The 18,855-nt window shown below is 37.5% G+C and overlaps 4 protein-coding genes across 6 annotated transcripts in view; 1 reads left to right on the forward strand and 3 right to left on the reverse strand.

Moving 5' to 3' along the window:
• The window catches only part of LOC129738043 (uncharacterized protein K02A2.6-like), an 89,830-nt gene extending 82,789 nt beyond the window's left edge, over positions 1–7,041 (reverse strand). For both annotated transcript variants that reach the window (XR_008735486.1, XM_055729219.1), the window contains exon 1: positions 6,725–7,041. The gene's annotated coding sequence lies outside the window, so the exon portion shown is untranslated. The remainder of the gene's footprint in view (positions 1–6,724) is intronic.
• Positions 1–9,334, forward strand: part of LOC129738044 (chloride intracellular channel exc-4) — a 77,941-nt gene extending 68,607 nt beyond the window's left edge. For both annotated transcript variants that reach the window (XM_055729220.1, XM_055729221.1), the window contains one exon: positions 7,265–9,334. In XM_055729220.1, the coding sequence (XP_055585195.1) occupies positions 7,265–7,345 (81 nt within the window). In that variant the 3' untranslated portion in view covers positions 7,346–9,334. The remainder of the gene's footprint in view (positions 1–7,264) is intronic.
• Positions 9,335–12,638: 3,304 nt separating this feature from the next.
• On the reverse strand, positions 12,639–13,616 carry LOC129739101 (mitochondrial coenzyme A diphosphatase NUDT8). The gene is made up of 2 exons (XM_055730501.1): positions 13,260–13,616; positions 12,639–13,192 (listed from the first exon to the last, which is right to left on the reverse strand). The coding sequence occupies exons 1-2, from the start codon at positions 13,540–13,542 to the stop codon at positions 12,768–12,770; spliced, it is 708 nt and encodes a 235-aa protein (XP_055586476.1). The 5' UTR covers positions 13,543–13,616; the 3' UTR covers positions 12,639–12,767.
• A 369-nt stretch (positions 13,617–13,985) lies between these two features.
• LOC129753303 (diacylglycerol lipase-alpha) overlaps positions 13,986–18,855 on the reverse strand; it is a 108,688-nt gene continuing 103,818 nt past the window's right edge. Inside the window, exon 10 of the mRNA XM_055749133.1 lies at positions 13,986–17,533. Coding sequence (XP_055605108.1) covers positions 15,659–17,533 — 1,875 coding nt within the window. The 3' untranslated portion in view covers positions 13,986–15,658. The remainder of the gene's footprint in view (positions 17,534–18,855) is intronic.

Raw genomic sequence — 18,855 nt, forward strand, 5'->3', positions numbered from 1 at the left:
TTTATGGCATGGCACTTTGTTTCGGAACAGAAACACTGAATTAGTTAGTAGTAGGGCAGGTTATCTCGGACTAACATAAGTAAAGTTTATCACGTACTCAGCTGTGATTCAACATTTGTGATTAGAACCAGTGTTATGAGTAACTTCCAGAAACAAATGTAAAATAGTGATGATAGCAAGAAAATTGACGACATAATCAAGAAATTGTAAAAACTAGGCAAATGTAACTTACTTGGAACTCTATATTAGACATTCGGGGAATTTGTCTGTGTATCTTTCACGATGTTATGGAGAAAGTTTTAGAACTCGAAAGTTCAGACGTTCAGATCTACCAGTTTACATTTCAACAGATGTATGGGAAATCAGAACCTTATGCTTCGTCTCTAGAGCGTGCGTATTTTTTAAAGAAATTTTGTTAAATATGGCACAACTTTGAAAGTGACTCTAAGTGCCATTTTTTTATATATATATATTTACTCGAGGTTTTCATAGTTGTAGCTTCGATCGATTATAGGCCAGTTCTTTCAAAACGTGTCAGTTTGAGACACTATGGTAAATTTAGGCATTTCTCAATAAAATTTACTTTTTCCTGGTTCAGCTAATAAACGATATAAGTAGTAAAATGATTAGCCCAAAAATGGGGCAAATGCAATCAGAGATTTGCCAGTTAACAAAAATGAGCTGGAAATAATATGTATTTTTTTTTTACAGAAAGTCTCTTAATTTATTGTGAGCAATGTAAAAAAAAAATCAGAGATTCTTCAAGCCGAAAATACAATTTTGGATTCCACTCACACTTATTATTTAAAATTTTATCCATTTTAGGCCAACAGGAACATCCTAAAAGTTGAAAATCTGCAAACTAGGAGACGAACTCTTGTAAAATTCGATAAAAGGAGGAGGGGGGCAATGAATTGTCCTCCAGAAGTCTTGGTCTCAATTCTATTTTAGAATGAGCTCGTATAAAAATTGTGATCTTTTATACATAAGGAAATTTTCCCAACAATTTTTTGCTTTAAGAGGTTCTTAGACGCAGACTCGTACACTCTGGAAAAATTGGACTATAAACTTGAGGATTACAGGTGTATTGTGATGACTATGAGCAATTGTTTTGGCGATTTCATAAAAAAAAAATGATTTTTGGAAATTAAAAAGGGAGCGGCTGTTTACTCTGTATTCCGGTTTCCTGGTCTCTTTTCCCATCCAGATTTCGATAGTTCTTCAAGAGAATAAATTTCTCCAAGCATTTTATTTATTAGAAACACTGAAAACTTCGCATCCTTTGAAATTTTAACCAATTCATGGAAAAGCAACTTTTTCGCACATCATTTGTGCAGAATTAATCCGCCTCACGATGGTTTTACTGCATCAATTAAACTTATTCAACATTTTTCCACGTGTATTGCTTAAAGTAGAACTTAACAAACAATTCAATAGGATTTTCACAATTCTAGCTAGTATAGTTACTTTATAACAGGGGTGAGCAACCTTTTGAATTGAAATTCGAAATCTTGTCGGCGGGCCGCACTTTAAATAACTTTTTTTTTTAATAATTAGCATAACTTCACGTCATTTTTTATAACTACAAATTTTTGGCGAAAGCAAATCTGAAAAAGGAACGATAAAAAGAATTCACGTGTTTTAAAACACTTTTCGAATACCCGATATTGAGAAGGTACATCACTAAATCTTGGTCATTTCTAAATTCTCTTAATTTTTCAATAGTACGTCTTGGCGAACATTCGCTCTTACAACTTCCTTGTTAAAATCGTACCGTGTACTATTCGTCATCACCTCCATTTAAAAATCTTCTCGAGCCTACCACAGTGATAACTAAGACTGTGAAAAAATAAATTTAAAGAAACCATCTTCTTAGTGTTGGACGTTGAATCGCTAACTGACTCTTTGTGATTTTTTTTCCACAATTAAAACTTGCCATCAAAGCCTAGATTTTTTTTCCTTCAAAAGGTAAAAACCCCTATTTTTATTGAAGTTCTGTATTGGATCATTGAATTGGGGTGTTTAGCAAGGTATCACAGAAAAAAGTTCAATTTCACAATTTTTTAAACCACTATCTTCAAAACTGCATTCTTGATTTAAGATTTTTTTTTATCAGATTTTTAATCTTATTAAGATAACATTGAGTTCGAATTATACTTTTATTTTAAAACTATCGATCTCCGCGTTTAACTATCCTTTTCCTCTTGTTCCTTCTCTTTTTTGTCTATCATTGTTTTGAATAATGAACGACGAACTCTATACTTGAATCCATAAAACGAATATATGGACAACAATGCGAACAATCCCTGTAAATTAAACTTAGACAACTGTTGTAAAAAAAATAATAGTCTCTTGGCTCCGTAAAACTAAGTGGTTTGAGCCGTTTCAAATAAACGAATTGTTAAAAAAAAAAGATAACATTGGGATAGGATTTCTAAAGCTATATTATGACTTCGGTAATGTAGAATGCAAATTATAAGTGAAATTACTCAATTTGTCGATATTTGTTATAAATTTTCTATCCAATTTCTAAAAAAAACCATCACCGAAAATCGTCAAAGATCTTTTGGGTAGAATCACAGAATTTCAGATATCTAATTGTTTTCATAAAGAACTATAATATTTTTTGTCGGCAACTTTGATGCCGGCTGATTCATGTTGATAAAAAATCTAGAAACGATCACCTAGTCTTTATTATAAAACTTTATTTTAAACGTAATTTTCGTCAATATTCAGAAATAAAATATTTCACAAGGTTTTAGTTTAAATATTTGGCCAGTATTGGAATGCTAACAGTACAATCCTTTTTGGATAGAACAATTTTACGAAAATTATCTGCAGAGCACCTTTTTTTAAAATCATGCAACTTAATTTTTGCTGGAAACGAAAATAATGATTCAACTAAACGGACTTCAAAATACCTTTGATCATGTGTAGCTTCCATATTTTGCCTGCTCCACTTTAATGGATTTTGGTTTTCAAAGTGGTAGGAGTTAATTAATACTGTATTTGTTTTCTCCACTCGTGGAGTGTTCCACCGTACCCGATAAAAACAAACACAAATCGTCGCCAGTGTATTGCTATCTCACTCACTCACACGCTCTCTCGCAACACTGGCAAAATTATCGGTGGGCCACCGTCCGTAAGCAGAACTCCGACAGGTCAAAACCAGTGCAACACCGTCCGAATAAACAAACAGTTTGACAGCACCTAGTGGTGCACCAGTGCAACACTAGTGCAACACTCGGCATAAACAAATACGGTATAAGAAAAATGTACCCTGAATAAACAATATTGCACTTACAGTGTGGGGCAAAATAAAGTGCCCAAATTATTTTTTTATCATTTCTTTTATTTTTCTGGTTAAAATTCACCGAAAACACATCGTAATCATTTTTAAAATATTGTTTATTATGTTCTTTTTAATTTTTTGTTGATGTTGCGCTGGTAAAAAAAGAAAGTTTTTCTGATAGAAAAAAAAAAAACAATTAATATTCCAAAAAAAAAAAAAAAAATGGGCAGAATAAAGTGTCCAACTCAAAAATCAATATAATTTCGATTAGTTTCCATCGCGAGGACCCTCGAATTTGTTTGTTTTGTGTATTTTGACGTTTCATAAACAACTGGCTTGGCTCTGGAGTATTCAAACAGGTGTCTACATTCGAATAAGTTGTAAAATATGGAGAACGCATAAATTTCTGGTTCCATTCCGCTGTCCATCCGGAAACTGGTTGTTCGTGATGTGAATAACGGTCAAACGCACCGGGAAGTGGCCAAGCACTACGAAATCAGCAAGAGAGAAGCGGTATCAAAAATCATGAAGAAGATGAAAACGTTCGGATCGGAGATGGATCGCCCAGGAAGAGGACTGAAGCCCAAGACAGATGCCAGAACGGACAAAGAAAATCATTCTTGAAGTGAAGAAAAACGCAATAATAACGATCCGAAAGATGCAGGAAGAGTTCCAATTTTCGGTATTGCGTTGTACTGTCCGTCGCCGCATCCATGCAAAGAAGTACCATAGAAAGATCGCAGTGAGAAGGCCTTTCATTAGCCAGGTGAACAAGGCTAAGCTGCTCAAGTTCGTCAAGGAACACGCCGATAAACGGCTCGAGTACTGGAAAACGTTGTTGTGGGCCGACGAATCCAAATTCGAGCTATTCAACCGGAAGAAGCGGGATCATATGTGGCGCAAGTCGGGTGAGGAGCTCCAAGATCGCCATATCCAAGGAACAGTCAAGCACGGAGGAGGTAACGTGATGGTTTGGGGGTGCTTTTCTTGGGGTGGGGTGGGCAATTTGGTAAAAATTGACGGAATCATGACAGCTGAGTCATATTCCAATATCCTGCGGGAAAACCTCGAGGTATCCCTCATCGAGACGGGCCTCGAAGAGCGCTTCGTTTTACAGCAGGATAACGATCCGAAGCATACGGCCAATCTGATGAAGTCATTTCCTGCCGCATCAAACCCCTTGAATGGCCTTCACAAAGTCCTGATCTGAACCCCATCGAAAATTTGTGGGCCATCCTCGATGCTCTGAGTGATAAGACTGGTGTGACAAATTAAAAATACTTATTTTGATGCCATGGAGCATGCGTGGAAGGAACTCGACCCACAACACTTGCACAACCTTGTATTGTATGTGTATGTCTCGGTGGTCGAGTGGTAAGACGGTAATCGCTGGTCCACTGATGGCATGGGTTCGATTCCCATCTCGGTACTGGGTGTTAAATGTTAATCTTAAGTTGTCCACGTTATTTATTTAGTCTGTAAAGCCTAAATCGGCTAAGACGGTGTATGTCTTTTTAAAAAAAAAAAAAAACCTTGTTGAAAGTATACCGAAGGAGGTGTTGAAGGCCGAAGGAGGTCATACCCATTATTAAATCGTTCTTGTTTGCCTTCAGTTTGAATCAATTTGAAGCTGTACCGATCTCGACACTTTATTTTGCCCCTGTTTTTTTTGGAATATTAACTGTTTTTTTTTTCTATCAGAAAAACTTTCTTTTTTTAACAGCGCAACATTAACAAAAATTGAAAAGAACATAATTAACAAAATTTAAAAAATGATAACGATGCGTTTTCGTTGAATTCTAACCAGAAAAAATAAAAGAAATTGAAAAAAAATAATTAGGACACTTTATTTTGGCCCTCACTGTATGCTTTTTATACAACGTAATAAATGCCTCAAATGCCAGATAAAAGCTAACAATCTAAATGATGTTGAGGCAAATGTAGAGAAGTGCATATTTGATCAAGTCATATAAATTTTCCTTACAATCCATTGAAGAAAAAAGTTAAGGCGTAAAAATTTGAAAAAAATTAATTTGTATTGCATGTGAAGAAAAACCAAAACAAAACAACTTTCTTCGAACCAAATTTAGCATTTTTCCGTTAAAAACTTCAAAAAAGACCCGCGTATTTCAATCTTAATTTTAAAATCTGAAAAAAAAAAATCAAACGTTTATTTGGATTAAAAATGAAACCTTCCCAGCCTCACTCGCTTCTTTTTTCAAACTCAAAATGATGTTTTTTTGGGTCAAAACATCACTTCAGTGGCCGCCCTCAACTTTGAGATTGACTGGGCATTCGCAAAACTAAGTTCTGACAGGCATTTCTACAAAACTAAGTTTGACAACCGTACTTCAATTTGAACTTTCTTCATGCCTTTATTCGTCGTAGCTACTCAAAATGCAGTTGAACTCAAAAGGAACTCGATAAGTGATAACATGCACAAAGAGTTTTGCTCCCTCGCCGAAGGAAAAATGGGACTAGTTTTAAGTTCGCAGTTCGAATTCCGTTTTGAACCATCGCAAGGAGGAAAAATGGAACTCAACTTTCAGTTCATAGAATCAAACTATTTATGTTTTGAACCACGGTCAAACTTAATTTTGAGTACCAAAAAAGGAGAGTGTATGTGTTTTGAAATTCGAAAAAAGTTGCCATTTGACAGACCCTTATATTCAGTTTATTCAAAAATACCTAATCTTTTTTTCAAGCGAATGCAAACCTTCAAGTCCAAAGAGCGTTAATTTACTTTGAAATGGCACTTGCTGACAACAGTCTGTCTTCTGAATTTGAATCTTCTGGTGCTTGTTAAGGGCCCAACCTTTTCAATTTGGTTGCGTTTTTGAGACGATTTGGGCATCACCTGGACGTTCTTTGCGACATATCACTTCACCTTTTAGGTGAAAAATCTGTTGCTTAAGAAAAGGCATCAAACTTTTTCCCTTGATTCCCTGTTCGTCATCTCATTTCCATGGTTGATTGAAATTTGTAAACCACTACACTCGCATGTTGGTACAACTGTTAATACATTGTGGACAGTTTTGTTTTAATTGAGGCGCTTAAGAGTGCCCAAATGATAGTTTCAGAAAAACGTGCTTCAAAGTTGCCATTGTGCTCGGTTTTTCTAGTATTTCTCCAATTCGAGCAGTTTTAATTCAATTCGAAAGTGTGAAAAAAAAATAATAATAAAAAATCGGAGTTTTATCCTAAATTAAGATAAAGATATGAAAATCGATTTGCATACTTAACCCAAAATTGATGATTCTGACTGTTTCATCTCTATGATTAAAAAAATATAGCATAACCCAGGATCAAAATTATAACCTCTCTGTAGTTGCGTTGATATTGTTCACGGACAGATGCTTTAAGATTCTAGTGTAATTATACATCCACATGGTCAACGTTACCTTATCAACTGAATCCCAATCCAATACTTACCGCACACAAATTCGATTAGTGATAAATTACTAATAAATTATCTGTACTACATTTTCTTACAGGAAACAATCAAAATTCGATTCCAAACGTTCATGTTTTCAGTTGTTTTTTCACTTTCATTAATATTGTTAATAAGTTTCATTAATTTTTAAACTCAGCACGTTATTTCATCAAACTTCATTGTACAAATTTTACGATTTCGTCTTTTAATTTTAAATTTCATAACTTGAAGTGAAAAAATCATCATGTTTATGTTCTGGTGAAGGATAAATTAAAAATTCAAATTAACATTCCAGATTACAGCTGTAATATTACTTCTGTTCTGCTACTTATTGTTTTTCTGTCTTTTTTTTCTCTCACGATTTCCGGGGTTCTCAGTGTATGCGCATGCTTATTTTTGCAATTCAGATGGATGAGGTGTTGTTCGATGTAATTTCTGTGCTGTGCTTTTCCCGGCTTGGGAATTAAACAATTTACTGATGAATTCCTTTTTTCACTTTTTTTTTTATTCTTCCGATCTAAACGATGTCCTCGAAACAGATGCTGAAGATGAAGAAGCACGAGGAGCTGGAAACGCCAACCTTCACCACATCGATCCCGATTGACCTGAATGACCACTAAGAGGAGGAAGAGCGGTTTCCACATGGATAGGTACTAAGCCTATTCAGCCTAGTTTAGAGTTGGTAGCGAGCATAACTAGAATTTTCCTTAGTTGTTTAGTTTCGGAAAATGTAGCCTTGCAATAGCAGCAAACCGAGAGATCGAAACCTTGGACAGCACCATAATCAAAGAAATCGAAGAAATCAAACTCACTGTACTACGTTTTTAAAGCTAAATTACTATAGGCCAATAATCAGAACGAATACCATTTTTGATAAACATTTACAAACCATTTGCTACACACATACACAAACACACTTTATACAGTTGTAAACTTACTGTAAGGGATAGTGCGTAGAACGATAGTTAGTGGGGTCGGTCCGATTCCGTCCGGATCGAACCGAAGAGAAATGGGAAGTGAAACGTTAGATTAAGAACCCACTGTATAGGCGTTCGTCGAAACCGTTGGCAGCAGCGCTGCCAACTTGCAATAAGACGAATTCTTTTCCCAAAATTGAAGAAGGACCCATTGTCCAACATTTTTTCAAAGATAATCCAGCCCTTAACCTATTAAACTTTGTCTATTACGGAAACCCCGAGAAGAGTTTTGATTTGTTTAGCTAAGAAATTTCGTTACTATATTGCCATTCTGTAGCATTGTTTGGAAACTTCTCCAATAACTTTAGCCCTTAGAAAGAGAAAAAGAAAAAGGTTGCGAGGAATAAGCAAAAACAACAAATGTAAAGTTTTATTCGTAAGTAGCGTTAAGCTTGGAAAGAGTCTTGTTTTTATTTAACAAGTTCCATCAATTGTTTTGCCTACTACTGAAATGTGTTACAGCTCTACTGTTTTTCGTCTCCGATGTTGAAAAAAGACATGCCGTTGTTGATTGATCATTGACCCCATATCATAATTAATTGGACAGCATTACGTTAAAGTTCTTCGTTACTGATTATAGAAAATTATTCGAATTTGTATGTCAAAATGCCTTGGTAGTAGACAATTCGTATGCTGATGGTGTTCGGTATCGCCTTTAAAACGAAACCTTGATGAAGTCATTTAACCGAGTCGAAACGTCGCTACCGTCTGCTTCCGTTTATTTTTTCCGTCACGTGCATATTCGATGAAAATAATGGTACAAATTATTTCTGCCAAGCTGTTCTTTGAAACGTTTTATTTTGTCGTCGTTTCGTTAGGAGAGTTTTAAGACAGGAAAAAAAATTACGATTCAAAAAACACGACCGAATTAAAACAACTCAACGAATCTTTTTAATCAAAACATTCTTCCGGTAGGAGAGTTACAAAGAAATAAATATACCTAAAACAACAAAAAAAAAAACAAGAAAAAGAGAATCACTGCATATAGAAAAGCACTTTACAGTACGAAGGAATCTTTTATTTTGATTTTAAAAGCGCTTAAAATTTAAATCCGTGCGTAACGTTATTTAAGGAAAAACACGCGTATATTGTTTATAATGATGTTTAAAAAATTGCTTATCGAGATTTGCCTAGTAAGGCATTACAAAAAAACACAAAATTTGCTCCCAAGCTCTTTTTTGGTTATTGTACGTTACGCTAACATAGATTACTGAACAAATATTTTACATTTTTAGTTTGGATGTGGCGCAATTTTGTTTTTGTAAATAATGCAGCTAAACGATCGGTGGTGTTTTTCATATGTTCAAAACTCAACAAAATAGTAACAAAACTCAGCTTCAATCATAACAAATATCCCTTGAAAGATGTGAAAGAATTCCAGGAAATAACATACAGTAAATCAAATAACTTCGAACTTCGAAGGTAAATCAGTTAAAAAAAAAAAAGAGTGCGCGTATTCGCGTAGAGCAAGATTCGAAGGCAGAGAGAGCTACATAGGTATATGTGTCCAATATTGAATATAATGATTATTTTTTTCCTTATTTGCCTAGTTGTACAATATTTACTACAACTTGTTTTTATGACGACAATGCGCTAAGAAGAAATATAGTTTCCTTTTTTCGTTCGCTAAGGTTTTATGCTTTTCTTTTGTTCCTTTTTCGGATGACAGCCTTAATTCGAATGAAACATTCCAAATTTTTTACTAGTGAGAAATTAGTCATTGCGTACCGTGTCTATAGGGGAGAGTGGGGATACTTGATCCCCTTTTCTTATTTTCACCATATCTTTTTGGAAAAATTTAGCAACTCGCAGTCTTTGACATTTTCTGACAGCTTGTAACTTCAAGTTTCTATGCTCCAAAAATTAGAACGATACTTGAACCCGTTGATGAGCTAGAAGCATTTTCATGGGAGTAAAAAAATTGCGATTTTTCTGAAGTTAGGGGAGACTTGATCCCCTATTGAAGAAGACTTGATATTTTGTTCAGGAAACCCTAATCCTTGAATAAAAATCAAACAAAACCCCATGATAGAATGTTAATTGACTATTTTTGTCATGTTTGTTCTCATTTCAAAATTTATAGCAGACATAAGAAAAAAATTCTATAACTTTGTCTCAACGCTAATAACATTGCATACTTGAAGGCGCTATTTTTTTTTTATAATTAAGAGAAAATCAATTATTTTTGCTCTATTCTTCAGACAATTGCTTGATAAATATTAGTTTTTGGATGAATATTAGTAATTTCGTAATCAGCAATCATAACGATCAATTCAGAAGAAGAATATGCCGTTTGGAAGGGGGATCAATTGTACCCAACTCTAGGGGATCAATTGTACCCATAATCAACATTTTAGAAAACTTTTTCTGAAAAAGTTGAGAGTTTTCCATTGCTTTGAAAATATGGCATTATGAAGTTCATTTTACGCTCGAACGATTGATACATTGGAACAAATATTTTTTTCATAATTTTCCCATGTAAGGAACATTTTAAAGTGATGAAAAAAGATCTTCAAGTTACATTTTGTAAAAATTTTCAAACAAAGTTCAATCACTCATACAATTATTTTGTTAAAATTTTTTAAACTACAAGCATTGTTATTTTGCTCATTTTGGCACATTTTTCTAGAATATTTGATCTTTGTAAGACATTCCAGTTTCGAGATATAGCTAAGGAATCAAGTATCCCCAGGGATCAAGTATCCTCATTCTCCCCTATTGATTTTTGTAAATCAATTGAACAACCGAAACATTTACTCTTGTGTACCGTGTTTACATTGAATTGATTCAGGACTGGACCGAGGACCGATTATTCAATCGGCGTGTACGGTTGAGGGAGAAAACTTCAAATTAATTTAATTACATCCTTGTTTGGGTTTTGCTTACCAGTTTCAATATGTATGCTTCAGAAGCTACAAAAACAAAAATTTTCACACTTGAATATCGTGTTTACATCGCAAAGAATATGGGACTCTATCCGTACCTCTTTTTTACTGAAACAACATTATCGTGAAGACTCATCTAGTCTAGATGATGGTAAGCACAAATCTCTTAAAATTGATAATTTAAGGAAGACAGCGAAGTGAAAAATTATCGATTTGAGACGGGTGCCTTGTTTATTTTTCTAGCAACTTTCTAATGGCAGTCTAGCAGCACTGTAAGAGATCGAATGGTCCAGCGAACCGGTTCAGAAGCGGTCCCGATTGGAATTAGAAAAGATCCTTAAGTGGCTAAAAGCGTTCTTGGATAAAAACAGGACGGTTCCTAGAAGGAAGAAGTTCCGGAAACAACTGAGAAGATTTCGTGAATGGATTTAGATTTCTGAAGTAATTCATAAGAGTTCCTCCAAGGACCTATTGAATGTTTAGTAAAGAGTTCCTAAAAAGACCCAGAATAGTGCCTGAAGGGATTCAACCGAGTTTCAAAATGGGTTTAGGGGAGTTTTTGGCGGGATTCAATAGGGCACCAGAAAGGAGAAGAGTTTCTGATGAGACTCAACAGAGTTTCTGATTGAACTCAGACAAGTTCCTGAGAAGACTCAAAGGAGTTTTTGAAGAGGCTTAGTGAAGTCCCTGAAGAACTCTACATTTTTTTAAATGATTGAACTCAGTAAAGTTCCCAAAAAGACAAAAAAAAACTTCCTTTAAGGATTTAGCAAGGTTCCTCAATAGATTCAGAGAAAGTTTCGTAGACAACGAGGGCCCCTGAACGAACTCTAAAAAGCTCCTGATACGACTCAACAGCTTCTGGTAAGACTCAAATGAGTTTCAGAATGAGCTGAGTAAAGTTTCTAAGACTCAGCAGAGTTCTTCTAGAGACTCAGCAGAGTCTGTGGAGGGACTCGAAACAGTTCCTGAAGACTAGGGAGCAGAGTTCCTGGAGAAATTCAGAAGAGTTCCTGAAGGTACCAGAAAAGTACTTCAAAGAGTCCTATAAGTGCTCAGTAGAATTTAACTCGAAAAAAATTCCTGAAGGGATTAAACAGATTTTCGAAATGGACTCGCAAAAGACTCAATACGGCTTTGAAGAATTCTTGATGAAACTCAACAGTTTATCTGAATGGAATCAGAAAAGTTCCTGAAGTGACTCAGGAGAGATCTAGAAGTGTTTCAACAGAATTCGATTCGACCTACAAAGAAATACAATGAGTGCCCAAAGAGGTCTTCAAAGTTCTTGAGGGACAAAGTTTCCGTAACGATTCAACAGGATTCCTAAGCGAATTAGAATTGTTTCTCGAGTTACACAGCTGATTTCCTACAAAGACTCGGAAAAGTCCCTGAAGGGACGTAAAAGAGTCCCTCAAGGGATTCAGTAGAATTCCTAAGCGACTCAGAAGTACTCTCGAAGACACTCAGTAGTGTTCCTAAATGGATTCAGTAATGTTCCTGAAGAAACTCAAGAGTTCCCGAAGGGAGTAAGAAGAGTTTCTGAAAAGGCTTAGCTAAAATCCTGAAGGGACCCGCTAGAGCCCATCAAAAGATCAAAGGTATCAAAAGAATTTTTGGAGGAAATTAAGAAGAATTCATGAAGGAATTCACAAGAATTCTTCTGGCAACACAGAAGAATTCCTTCCTGAAGGAATTCAGCAGAGTTCAGATGACTTCCTCAAGAGAATCATCGGAGTTCTCTAAGGGAACCTGAAGAGTTTTTAAAGAACCTAACAGATTTACTTAAAGAACTCATTAAACTTCCTGAAGAAATTTAGCAGATTTTCTGAAACGATCCAGAAGAGTTCTTGAAAAGAATTATAGTTTATGAACGCATTCCAAGAGTTCCTGAAGGGACTTAGAAAGGTCTTCAAATAAATCTTCCTGAAGATTCTGAGAAGAGTTTCTGAAAGGGCTCAGCAGAGTAAACTGCACATTTTCATATAAATCCAATGACCTAAGACGAAATTTTGTGCTTAATGAATTATATTTACAATTATAAAACTCAGTTGTGTAAATAATGGTATATTTCAATAACTTTTTTCGCTAGTTACAGTTAAATATTGATTATATATTCAAAGCACCTAGAATGTAATTTGTTTACTCAACAAACTTTGTTTAACAACTTCAACGCCTCTTCAGGTACTGCTGTACTTTTTCAGATAAGGAATTTTCCTCGGATACTCTTCCTTGGACAGCAAAGCCATCAAAAACAGATGGGTAATAATTCCGGTCATACCCCAGACCACTTCCTCGCCACCCAAATAAACAGGCACGCTGTAGCCGGCTCGAAATTGAGTATGCCTTCGATTCTCCGGCACCAGAAACCGCTCAACTGGAACGGTGAACACCTTTTGCACCTCGTCCGGATTCGGTCGCAACGCCCCCTTCCGGTATTCGTTGATCGTTCCCACCACGGGGGTTATCGCCGGACCATAATTGGGCACCAGTTCCTGCCCGGAGCCCCAAACCCGAATCTGGCTTCTGGGTATTCCGATTTCTTCTTCCGCCTCCCGGGTCGCACACGATTCGAAGCTGTCATCCGAGGGGTCTCGAATGCCTCCTGGTTTTGATTCAAAAGAAATAGAATGATTTTTTGTTCTATTTGAAAATTGAAATTTTTATCATACCCGGAAATGAAACCTGCCCCCGATGGTGGCTGAGTTTGGACGATCGAAGCGTATAGAGGAGATTAACTTGGCCATCAACCAAGCAGAGGGGGATCAGAACAGCCGCCCGTTTGGTCGGAGGTTTTCCGTTGAGTCGAATCTTTGGAAGTGCCCGGAAGTTCTCAATGATCTTACGCTGAAGCTCAGCATCGGTAAGAATAGATGGGCTGAGGTGCGGTGAAGAGGCTGTTTTGGAAGAGTATTTTTGTGATAGGAGTAGATTTCTGGCACATTTTGTAATCATTTTTGCATGAGTTATGTTGAATAACAGTGGTTCCGTGCGTGCGTAGGTTTGCGATTTTGTTCAGCTTTTTTCAGTCAGCTGATTCAAAACAAAAACAAAGGGGCATGACGCGCCACCTCGCGGGTGCTGGCGCAAGTTTCACTAGCTTCAATGTCCGTTTGACGAGGGGTATCGAATAGCTTTTTTTGTGTAATTGTTATATTTCAAAAATATTAATAATTGAACTTTTAATTAAGTTTTAAATGCTTTGAATTTCTGAACTATTTGAATATGAGCACAAAACTCAACATTTTTCGTTTCTTTTAAAGAGGCAATTATTTATTTCCAAGAAAATACACCTTTTTACTTCAAAATAATTCGGTTTGTTAGTATTTTGTTCATATGTTTATATGTTGTATTTCGAAGTTTTAAGGATTTCTTTCGCATAAAAAAAAACGCAATCATTCATTGAACCATTCTTCTATTTTCTTCATTCGGAGACCACCGTGTGTAATCAACTAACAAATATATACTCTAAATAGTAATAATATTCATACTCGAGTTGGTTGGTTTTCTAGCCAATTTTCTGTTTGTTTTGGTATTTAATAAGTACTGATTTAGTTTGGTTTTTTGTTCATTCGTTCTTTTGGATTTATTTTTTTTACTTATTTCATACTGACGATCTTTGATTTTTTTTTTGTTTCATTCATTGAATTTTGTTTAAAGATGGATTTTAGTTAGTATTGAAACGTTGTTTTTTTAATTTTCATTAAATCCTACAGGTTTTTAAAGTTTTGTTTTCATAATTTAATTTTGCACTACAATTCGAAAAATTTTGCGCTCAATGCTTGTTTTTGCTTGCGGGGAGCGTTGGCAAATTTTTCTCTCCGCTTTCAATCAACTTTCACTAAAATTGTCCTTCACGTTTGATTTGTTTCATTTATTTGGGTTTCTATAAAGTTTTTACTCGTAAATTTTGTTTGTTTTTAGTTTTGGTTTCGGTTTTTTTTCAAAGGATTCTACATCGCTTGATTTCAGATCAAGATGGATTTTTCTTTCTTTTGGTTTCGGTTTTTTATTGTTACCATGTCTCTCTCGGATGACACATTCCCCGGGTAACTCGCGTATGGGTTTTGCTCCTTTTCGACACACACGCATTCTAAACGCAACCGCAAACTATAGTTACAATCAACAATCGACGCACGAGCTTCCTTCGACGAGACCACCATCGCCCCGGGGAGTGTCTGTATGTACAAAATTTAGAATATTCATAGACCCTTCTTTCGCTAATGGTTCTTCTCAGATAGACGAAAAGTTTAATTTCGTAGTTTCATGTTTCTGCCGTTCGAGTTTGATCCTCTATTTCTGCTATTAGTAGTGATCACTGCAGGCAGCTGCTTGTTGTTTGTTGTTCGTTAACACAGTAAATGTTAAAAGTTGAAGTTTGAATGTAAAAATTCTATTTAATTCTAGTCTAACCTTGTCTCCTTCGACGATTGGTTGTTGTTTGTTTTTAATTGTCTCTACTACTGTATATAAAGTACGTTGACTGGAAAAAGTTTGACTGGTTTGTGAAAGTTGAAAGTGTTCTCTCTCTCTCTCTTTTGGTTTCTGTATAACTATTCAATGATTTCAATCTAGCCTGCCTTGATTTTTGGGATTGGTATGTTTGTCTGCTAATTGTGTATAGTAAAATTGACAATTGACGCTTCTTTTGAACTGCTAAAACACGAAACCAAAAAATATTTCAAATGGCTGTCTTTTGTGACTGTATGGTTATGCTCGCTGATTTGGCACGTAATACTTTTTATTTCTACTATAAAGTTTGTTACTATACTCTACGTTCTTTGACTAGAAGTTTGCTTTGTTCGCCTTTCAACGCTTTCGACAATGCTGAATTACCGATCGTCAGTAAGCGGGAAGTATTGAAAGCTGCGAGATGCTCATTGTTTTTCGAGTATTTTTGTTTTAAAGGCTCAATTTTTCGGAACTAAAATAAACTGGAAAGATGAACGAACGTCGAAGCCTGTGGTATGGTGGATGATATGAGAGCAGATCAGCCTCCAATACACTACGCCAAGAAGGTGGTCATAGACTAGGAATGTTTTGTTGTGAAACAGAGAAGTCAGCGACGATCTCATACGTTGCTTTCGTTTTTGCTGCTATTGTTGTTCGGTGGATACCGACTAGGGGAGGACGCGACGGATGAGTAGGACGAAGACGAGTGAATGGTGGCAACACTGCCACCATTGCTGAACCCGGCTGTCACGATTGGGCGGCCGGCTTCGCTCGGGTAGACGGAGTTCTTCTTTCGGACGTAGTTGGTCGGGGACGATTTCTCCACCAGATTCGCCAACAGCGGTAGGGATTCGTTCCTCGAGAAGACGTTTGCATCTTCCTCGGTGTGGCGTTTGTTGTTGTTAGTAAGCGCACTTCGCAGGTTCAGTCGTTGACTGTTTATTGTCGTCGCTGCTGCGACCGGAGGAGCTCGGCTGGGACTTTCCTTAGCCAGAAGTGAAAGTTTCTCTTCGGACGAGACCTCCGGGAAGACGGGGAAGTGTGACTCGAGAACTCCCGGCTTGAGGCAGGAATTTTGTAAGGTCCTACTGCTACTACTATTACTACTGTTTGAGTTAAAGTTATTTGTACTGTCTAGGTCGCCCGTCAAGGAGGACATGGCACTGTGATAGGTGTCACTTGAGCTTTTGCTGTCCCGGATGCTGCCGCTATCTCTTACTCGATTGAACTTGAAGATGTTGAACGAGGTGTACTTGTAGTTGTAGCACTCGCGATGATTGAACTTCTGGCAGCACGGTCCTCCCGGAGATCTTCGACAGGGACACGAAGGGCAGTTGGAGGTACATTCCTGCGGTATTGCGCTATCACTGACGGCGAATGAAGTCTTCTTGGTTACTCCATTCTTGGACGTCGTTGTAACGGAGCTGGACGTTTGCCGAGAGTTGAGCTCACCAAGGTTGTCCGCTGACTTGGAGTTCTCCTTGATTGGTGAAGTGCTGGTCGAATCTACGCCAAGGATACCGTTTCCATCCAGAACGATAACGTTGTGCGCCGATTCGTAGCTGTCAACAGTAGAATCACTATCCGAGGGAGCTCGATTCAGCACGAAGATCTTCCCCATTCGTTTGTAGCTGTTGATGGTTTTGACGTCCTCTGCGCACATCGACAGATTTCCACTGACCTTGGGAGTTCGACGCATTATTTTCGGAGTGTGAAGCTGCGTTTCCAAAAGTGGATCCCCGTCTCCTCCTCGGCTGGCCTCTTTGCTTTCGCTGATCTTTTCCAGGTACCGATCAATGCTGGAGGCCAAATTGACTCCGAAGCTCGCCCGAGAGCTTATGCTGGACAGCTCCGATAAACTTTCGGGACTGGCCAACGGAGCCAGCCCGAACCAGTCGTCATGAATGAGATCTACTTTCCGGATTTCGCAAGAGTTCTGGCGGGTTCCGTTCCACGAGAGGCTAGCCGGTTTCCGTTCCTTCAACGCTGTCGCTGCTGGATCTGATCGATTGATGTTCGGTGATGGACTGAAGTTGACCATTTTGGCAGTACTCGGATTGCTGGCAGAACTTGACGCCCGCAACTGTTGATGATGACTGTTCGGATGCTGCTGCTGCTCATTCAGGATCACAGTAGTGGCTTCACTGGGACCGGACAGACTCTTAGGAAGGCCACTATCATCAACGACACTGGACAGCTGACTTCGGGCGCCCAGAATACTGCCAGCAATGGACGACGCCTTGCTAGGTGGATTCGGTTGTGGTGGATCTAGCGGCGATTGGAGACTAGTAAATGAAGTTTCTAAACAAATTTTGTGAGGCATCGAAGGCGATGCCGGACTTTGAACGATTCCCGTACCGTTTGCATGTTGTTGATGAACCGCTGCTGCATGACTAGCATCCTGAAATAGACCCTCAATGGTATCGGAAGCGATCGATGAGTTGGCGTTCGATGATTGGCGCTGGGGTTTCCTGGGACCGATTGTCGTTACAACCTGTGGAAAAATAGGGAAATCAACATCTATTCGCACAACTTTCTAGAAAGATACTTAAAAAGGAAGGTACTCACACAGTGATTTGAAGGGTGCTTGGGTGGGTACAACATCTACTTTCGAAAAGGTGTGTTCTGTGTGCTCGCACAAGGTTTCTATGACTACGATCATGCAAACTTACCTGCTCAAGCTTTGATTATCAAATTTGGTCCAATACCGACATCGTAACAAGAAAAAAATCCCTGATAAGAAAATAATTATCCGTCCTAGCCAATTCGATTTTACAGAGTGAGAGAGAGAAATTTCTAGCTCCAATACTCCAATGAAAGAGTAACATGATCGTTTTAATGAAGTTCTAAGGCGCTACAGATAAGCATGGTACAAGAGGTTCGTTCGCGCTCAACATAGGTGCGCGCATCTACACGCTAGTACCTGGTATCGTTGATGGAGCGTGGATTAAGAGTGACTGCCGTATCACGCTTTATCGCTACCATCTCGTTGCTAGATTGTTGTTCCGGGCCTTGCATGCTCGTTGTCGCTTCGGCGTCGTTCTTCATGAGCACCACCGTCATCGTTACTGCCGTCGGTGATTGGGTTATAGGTTTGTCCATTGTTGGATCTCCTCCATTAACTATAGCTGGAGCTGTTGGAAGCTCATCGACGTCTGCTTTGACGGCAGCCGTATTATTCGATTGTTCGAGGAACTACTCCATTTGACATCGTCGACAGGACGTAACGTTTTTATCGTTTTAAACGAATGGGTGCAGGTTTGAATGTGAGTGTGTAATTTCGATTTTTTTTGGTTCATGTGAGATGCGTGTGTGTATTTTGAAAAAAGGTTGTCAAGATAAAAGAAAGAAAAGGAAATAATTGTAGGCTGTTGAGAACTGTTTCAATTATAGTAAACGAAACGATCAAAAATAAACGAATGCCGAAATAAAATGTGATTATGCAGAGTCAAATTTAAATATATTAGGGAAAAAACGAATCAAAACGACATTCCACTTTCAGAGGACGATTCAAAAAATGGTTATAGTTTAAAGTAAGCGGACATGACAGAGAATCAAAAGACGAACACTGAGATTGTTTATTTTCGAAAAAAAATTGTGCAAACGTGAACGGAATGAAGCTTGAACGTGTAGAAAATGAATGGAATGTTAACGAAGTGTGTTGTTGTTTTTTTTATAAAAGCGATATTTTTTTGATTTTTGTGTGAGAATTTTTTTTATTTTCACACGACTCACAGTTCCCGCATATTTTACTAGAACGTTTTAACGGGTTTTTTTTATATTATGAAGAAAACAAAGCTGACTGCGCATTGTTAT

The sequence above is a fragment of the Uranotaenia lowii genome, chromosome 1 (genome assembly GCF_029784155.1).
Source record: "Uranotaenia lowii strain MFRU-FL chromosome 1, ASM2978415v1, whole genome shotgun sequence".
Classification (NCBI taxonomy): Eukaryota; Metazoa; Arthropoda; class Insecta; order Diptera; family Culicidae; genus Uranotaenia; species Uranotaenia lowii.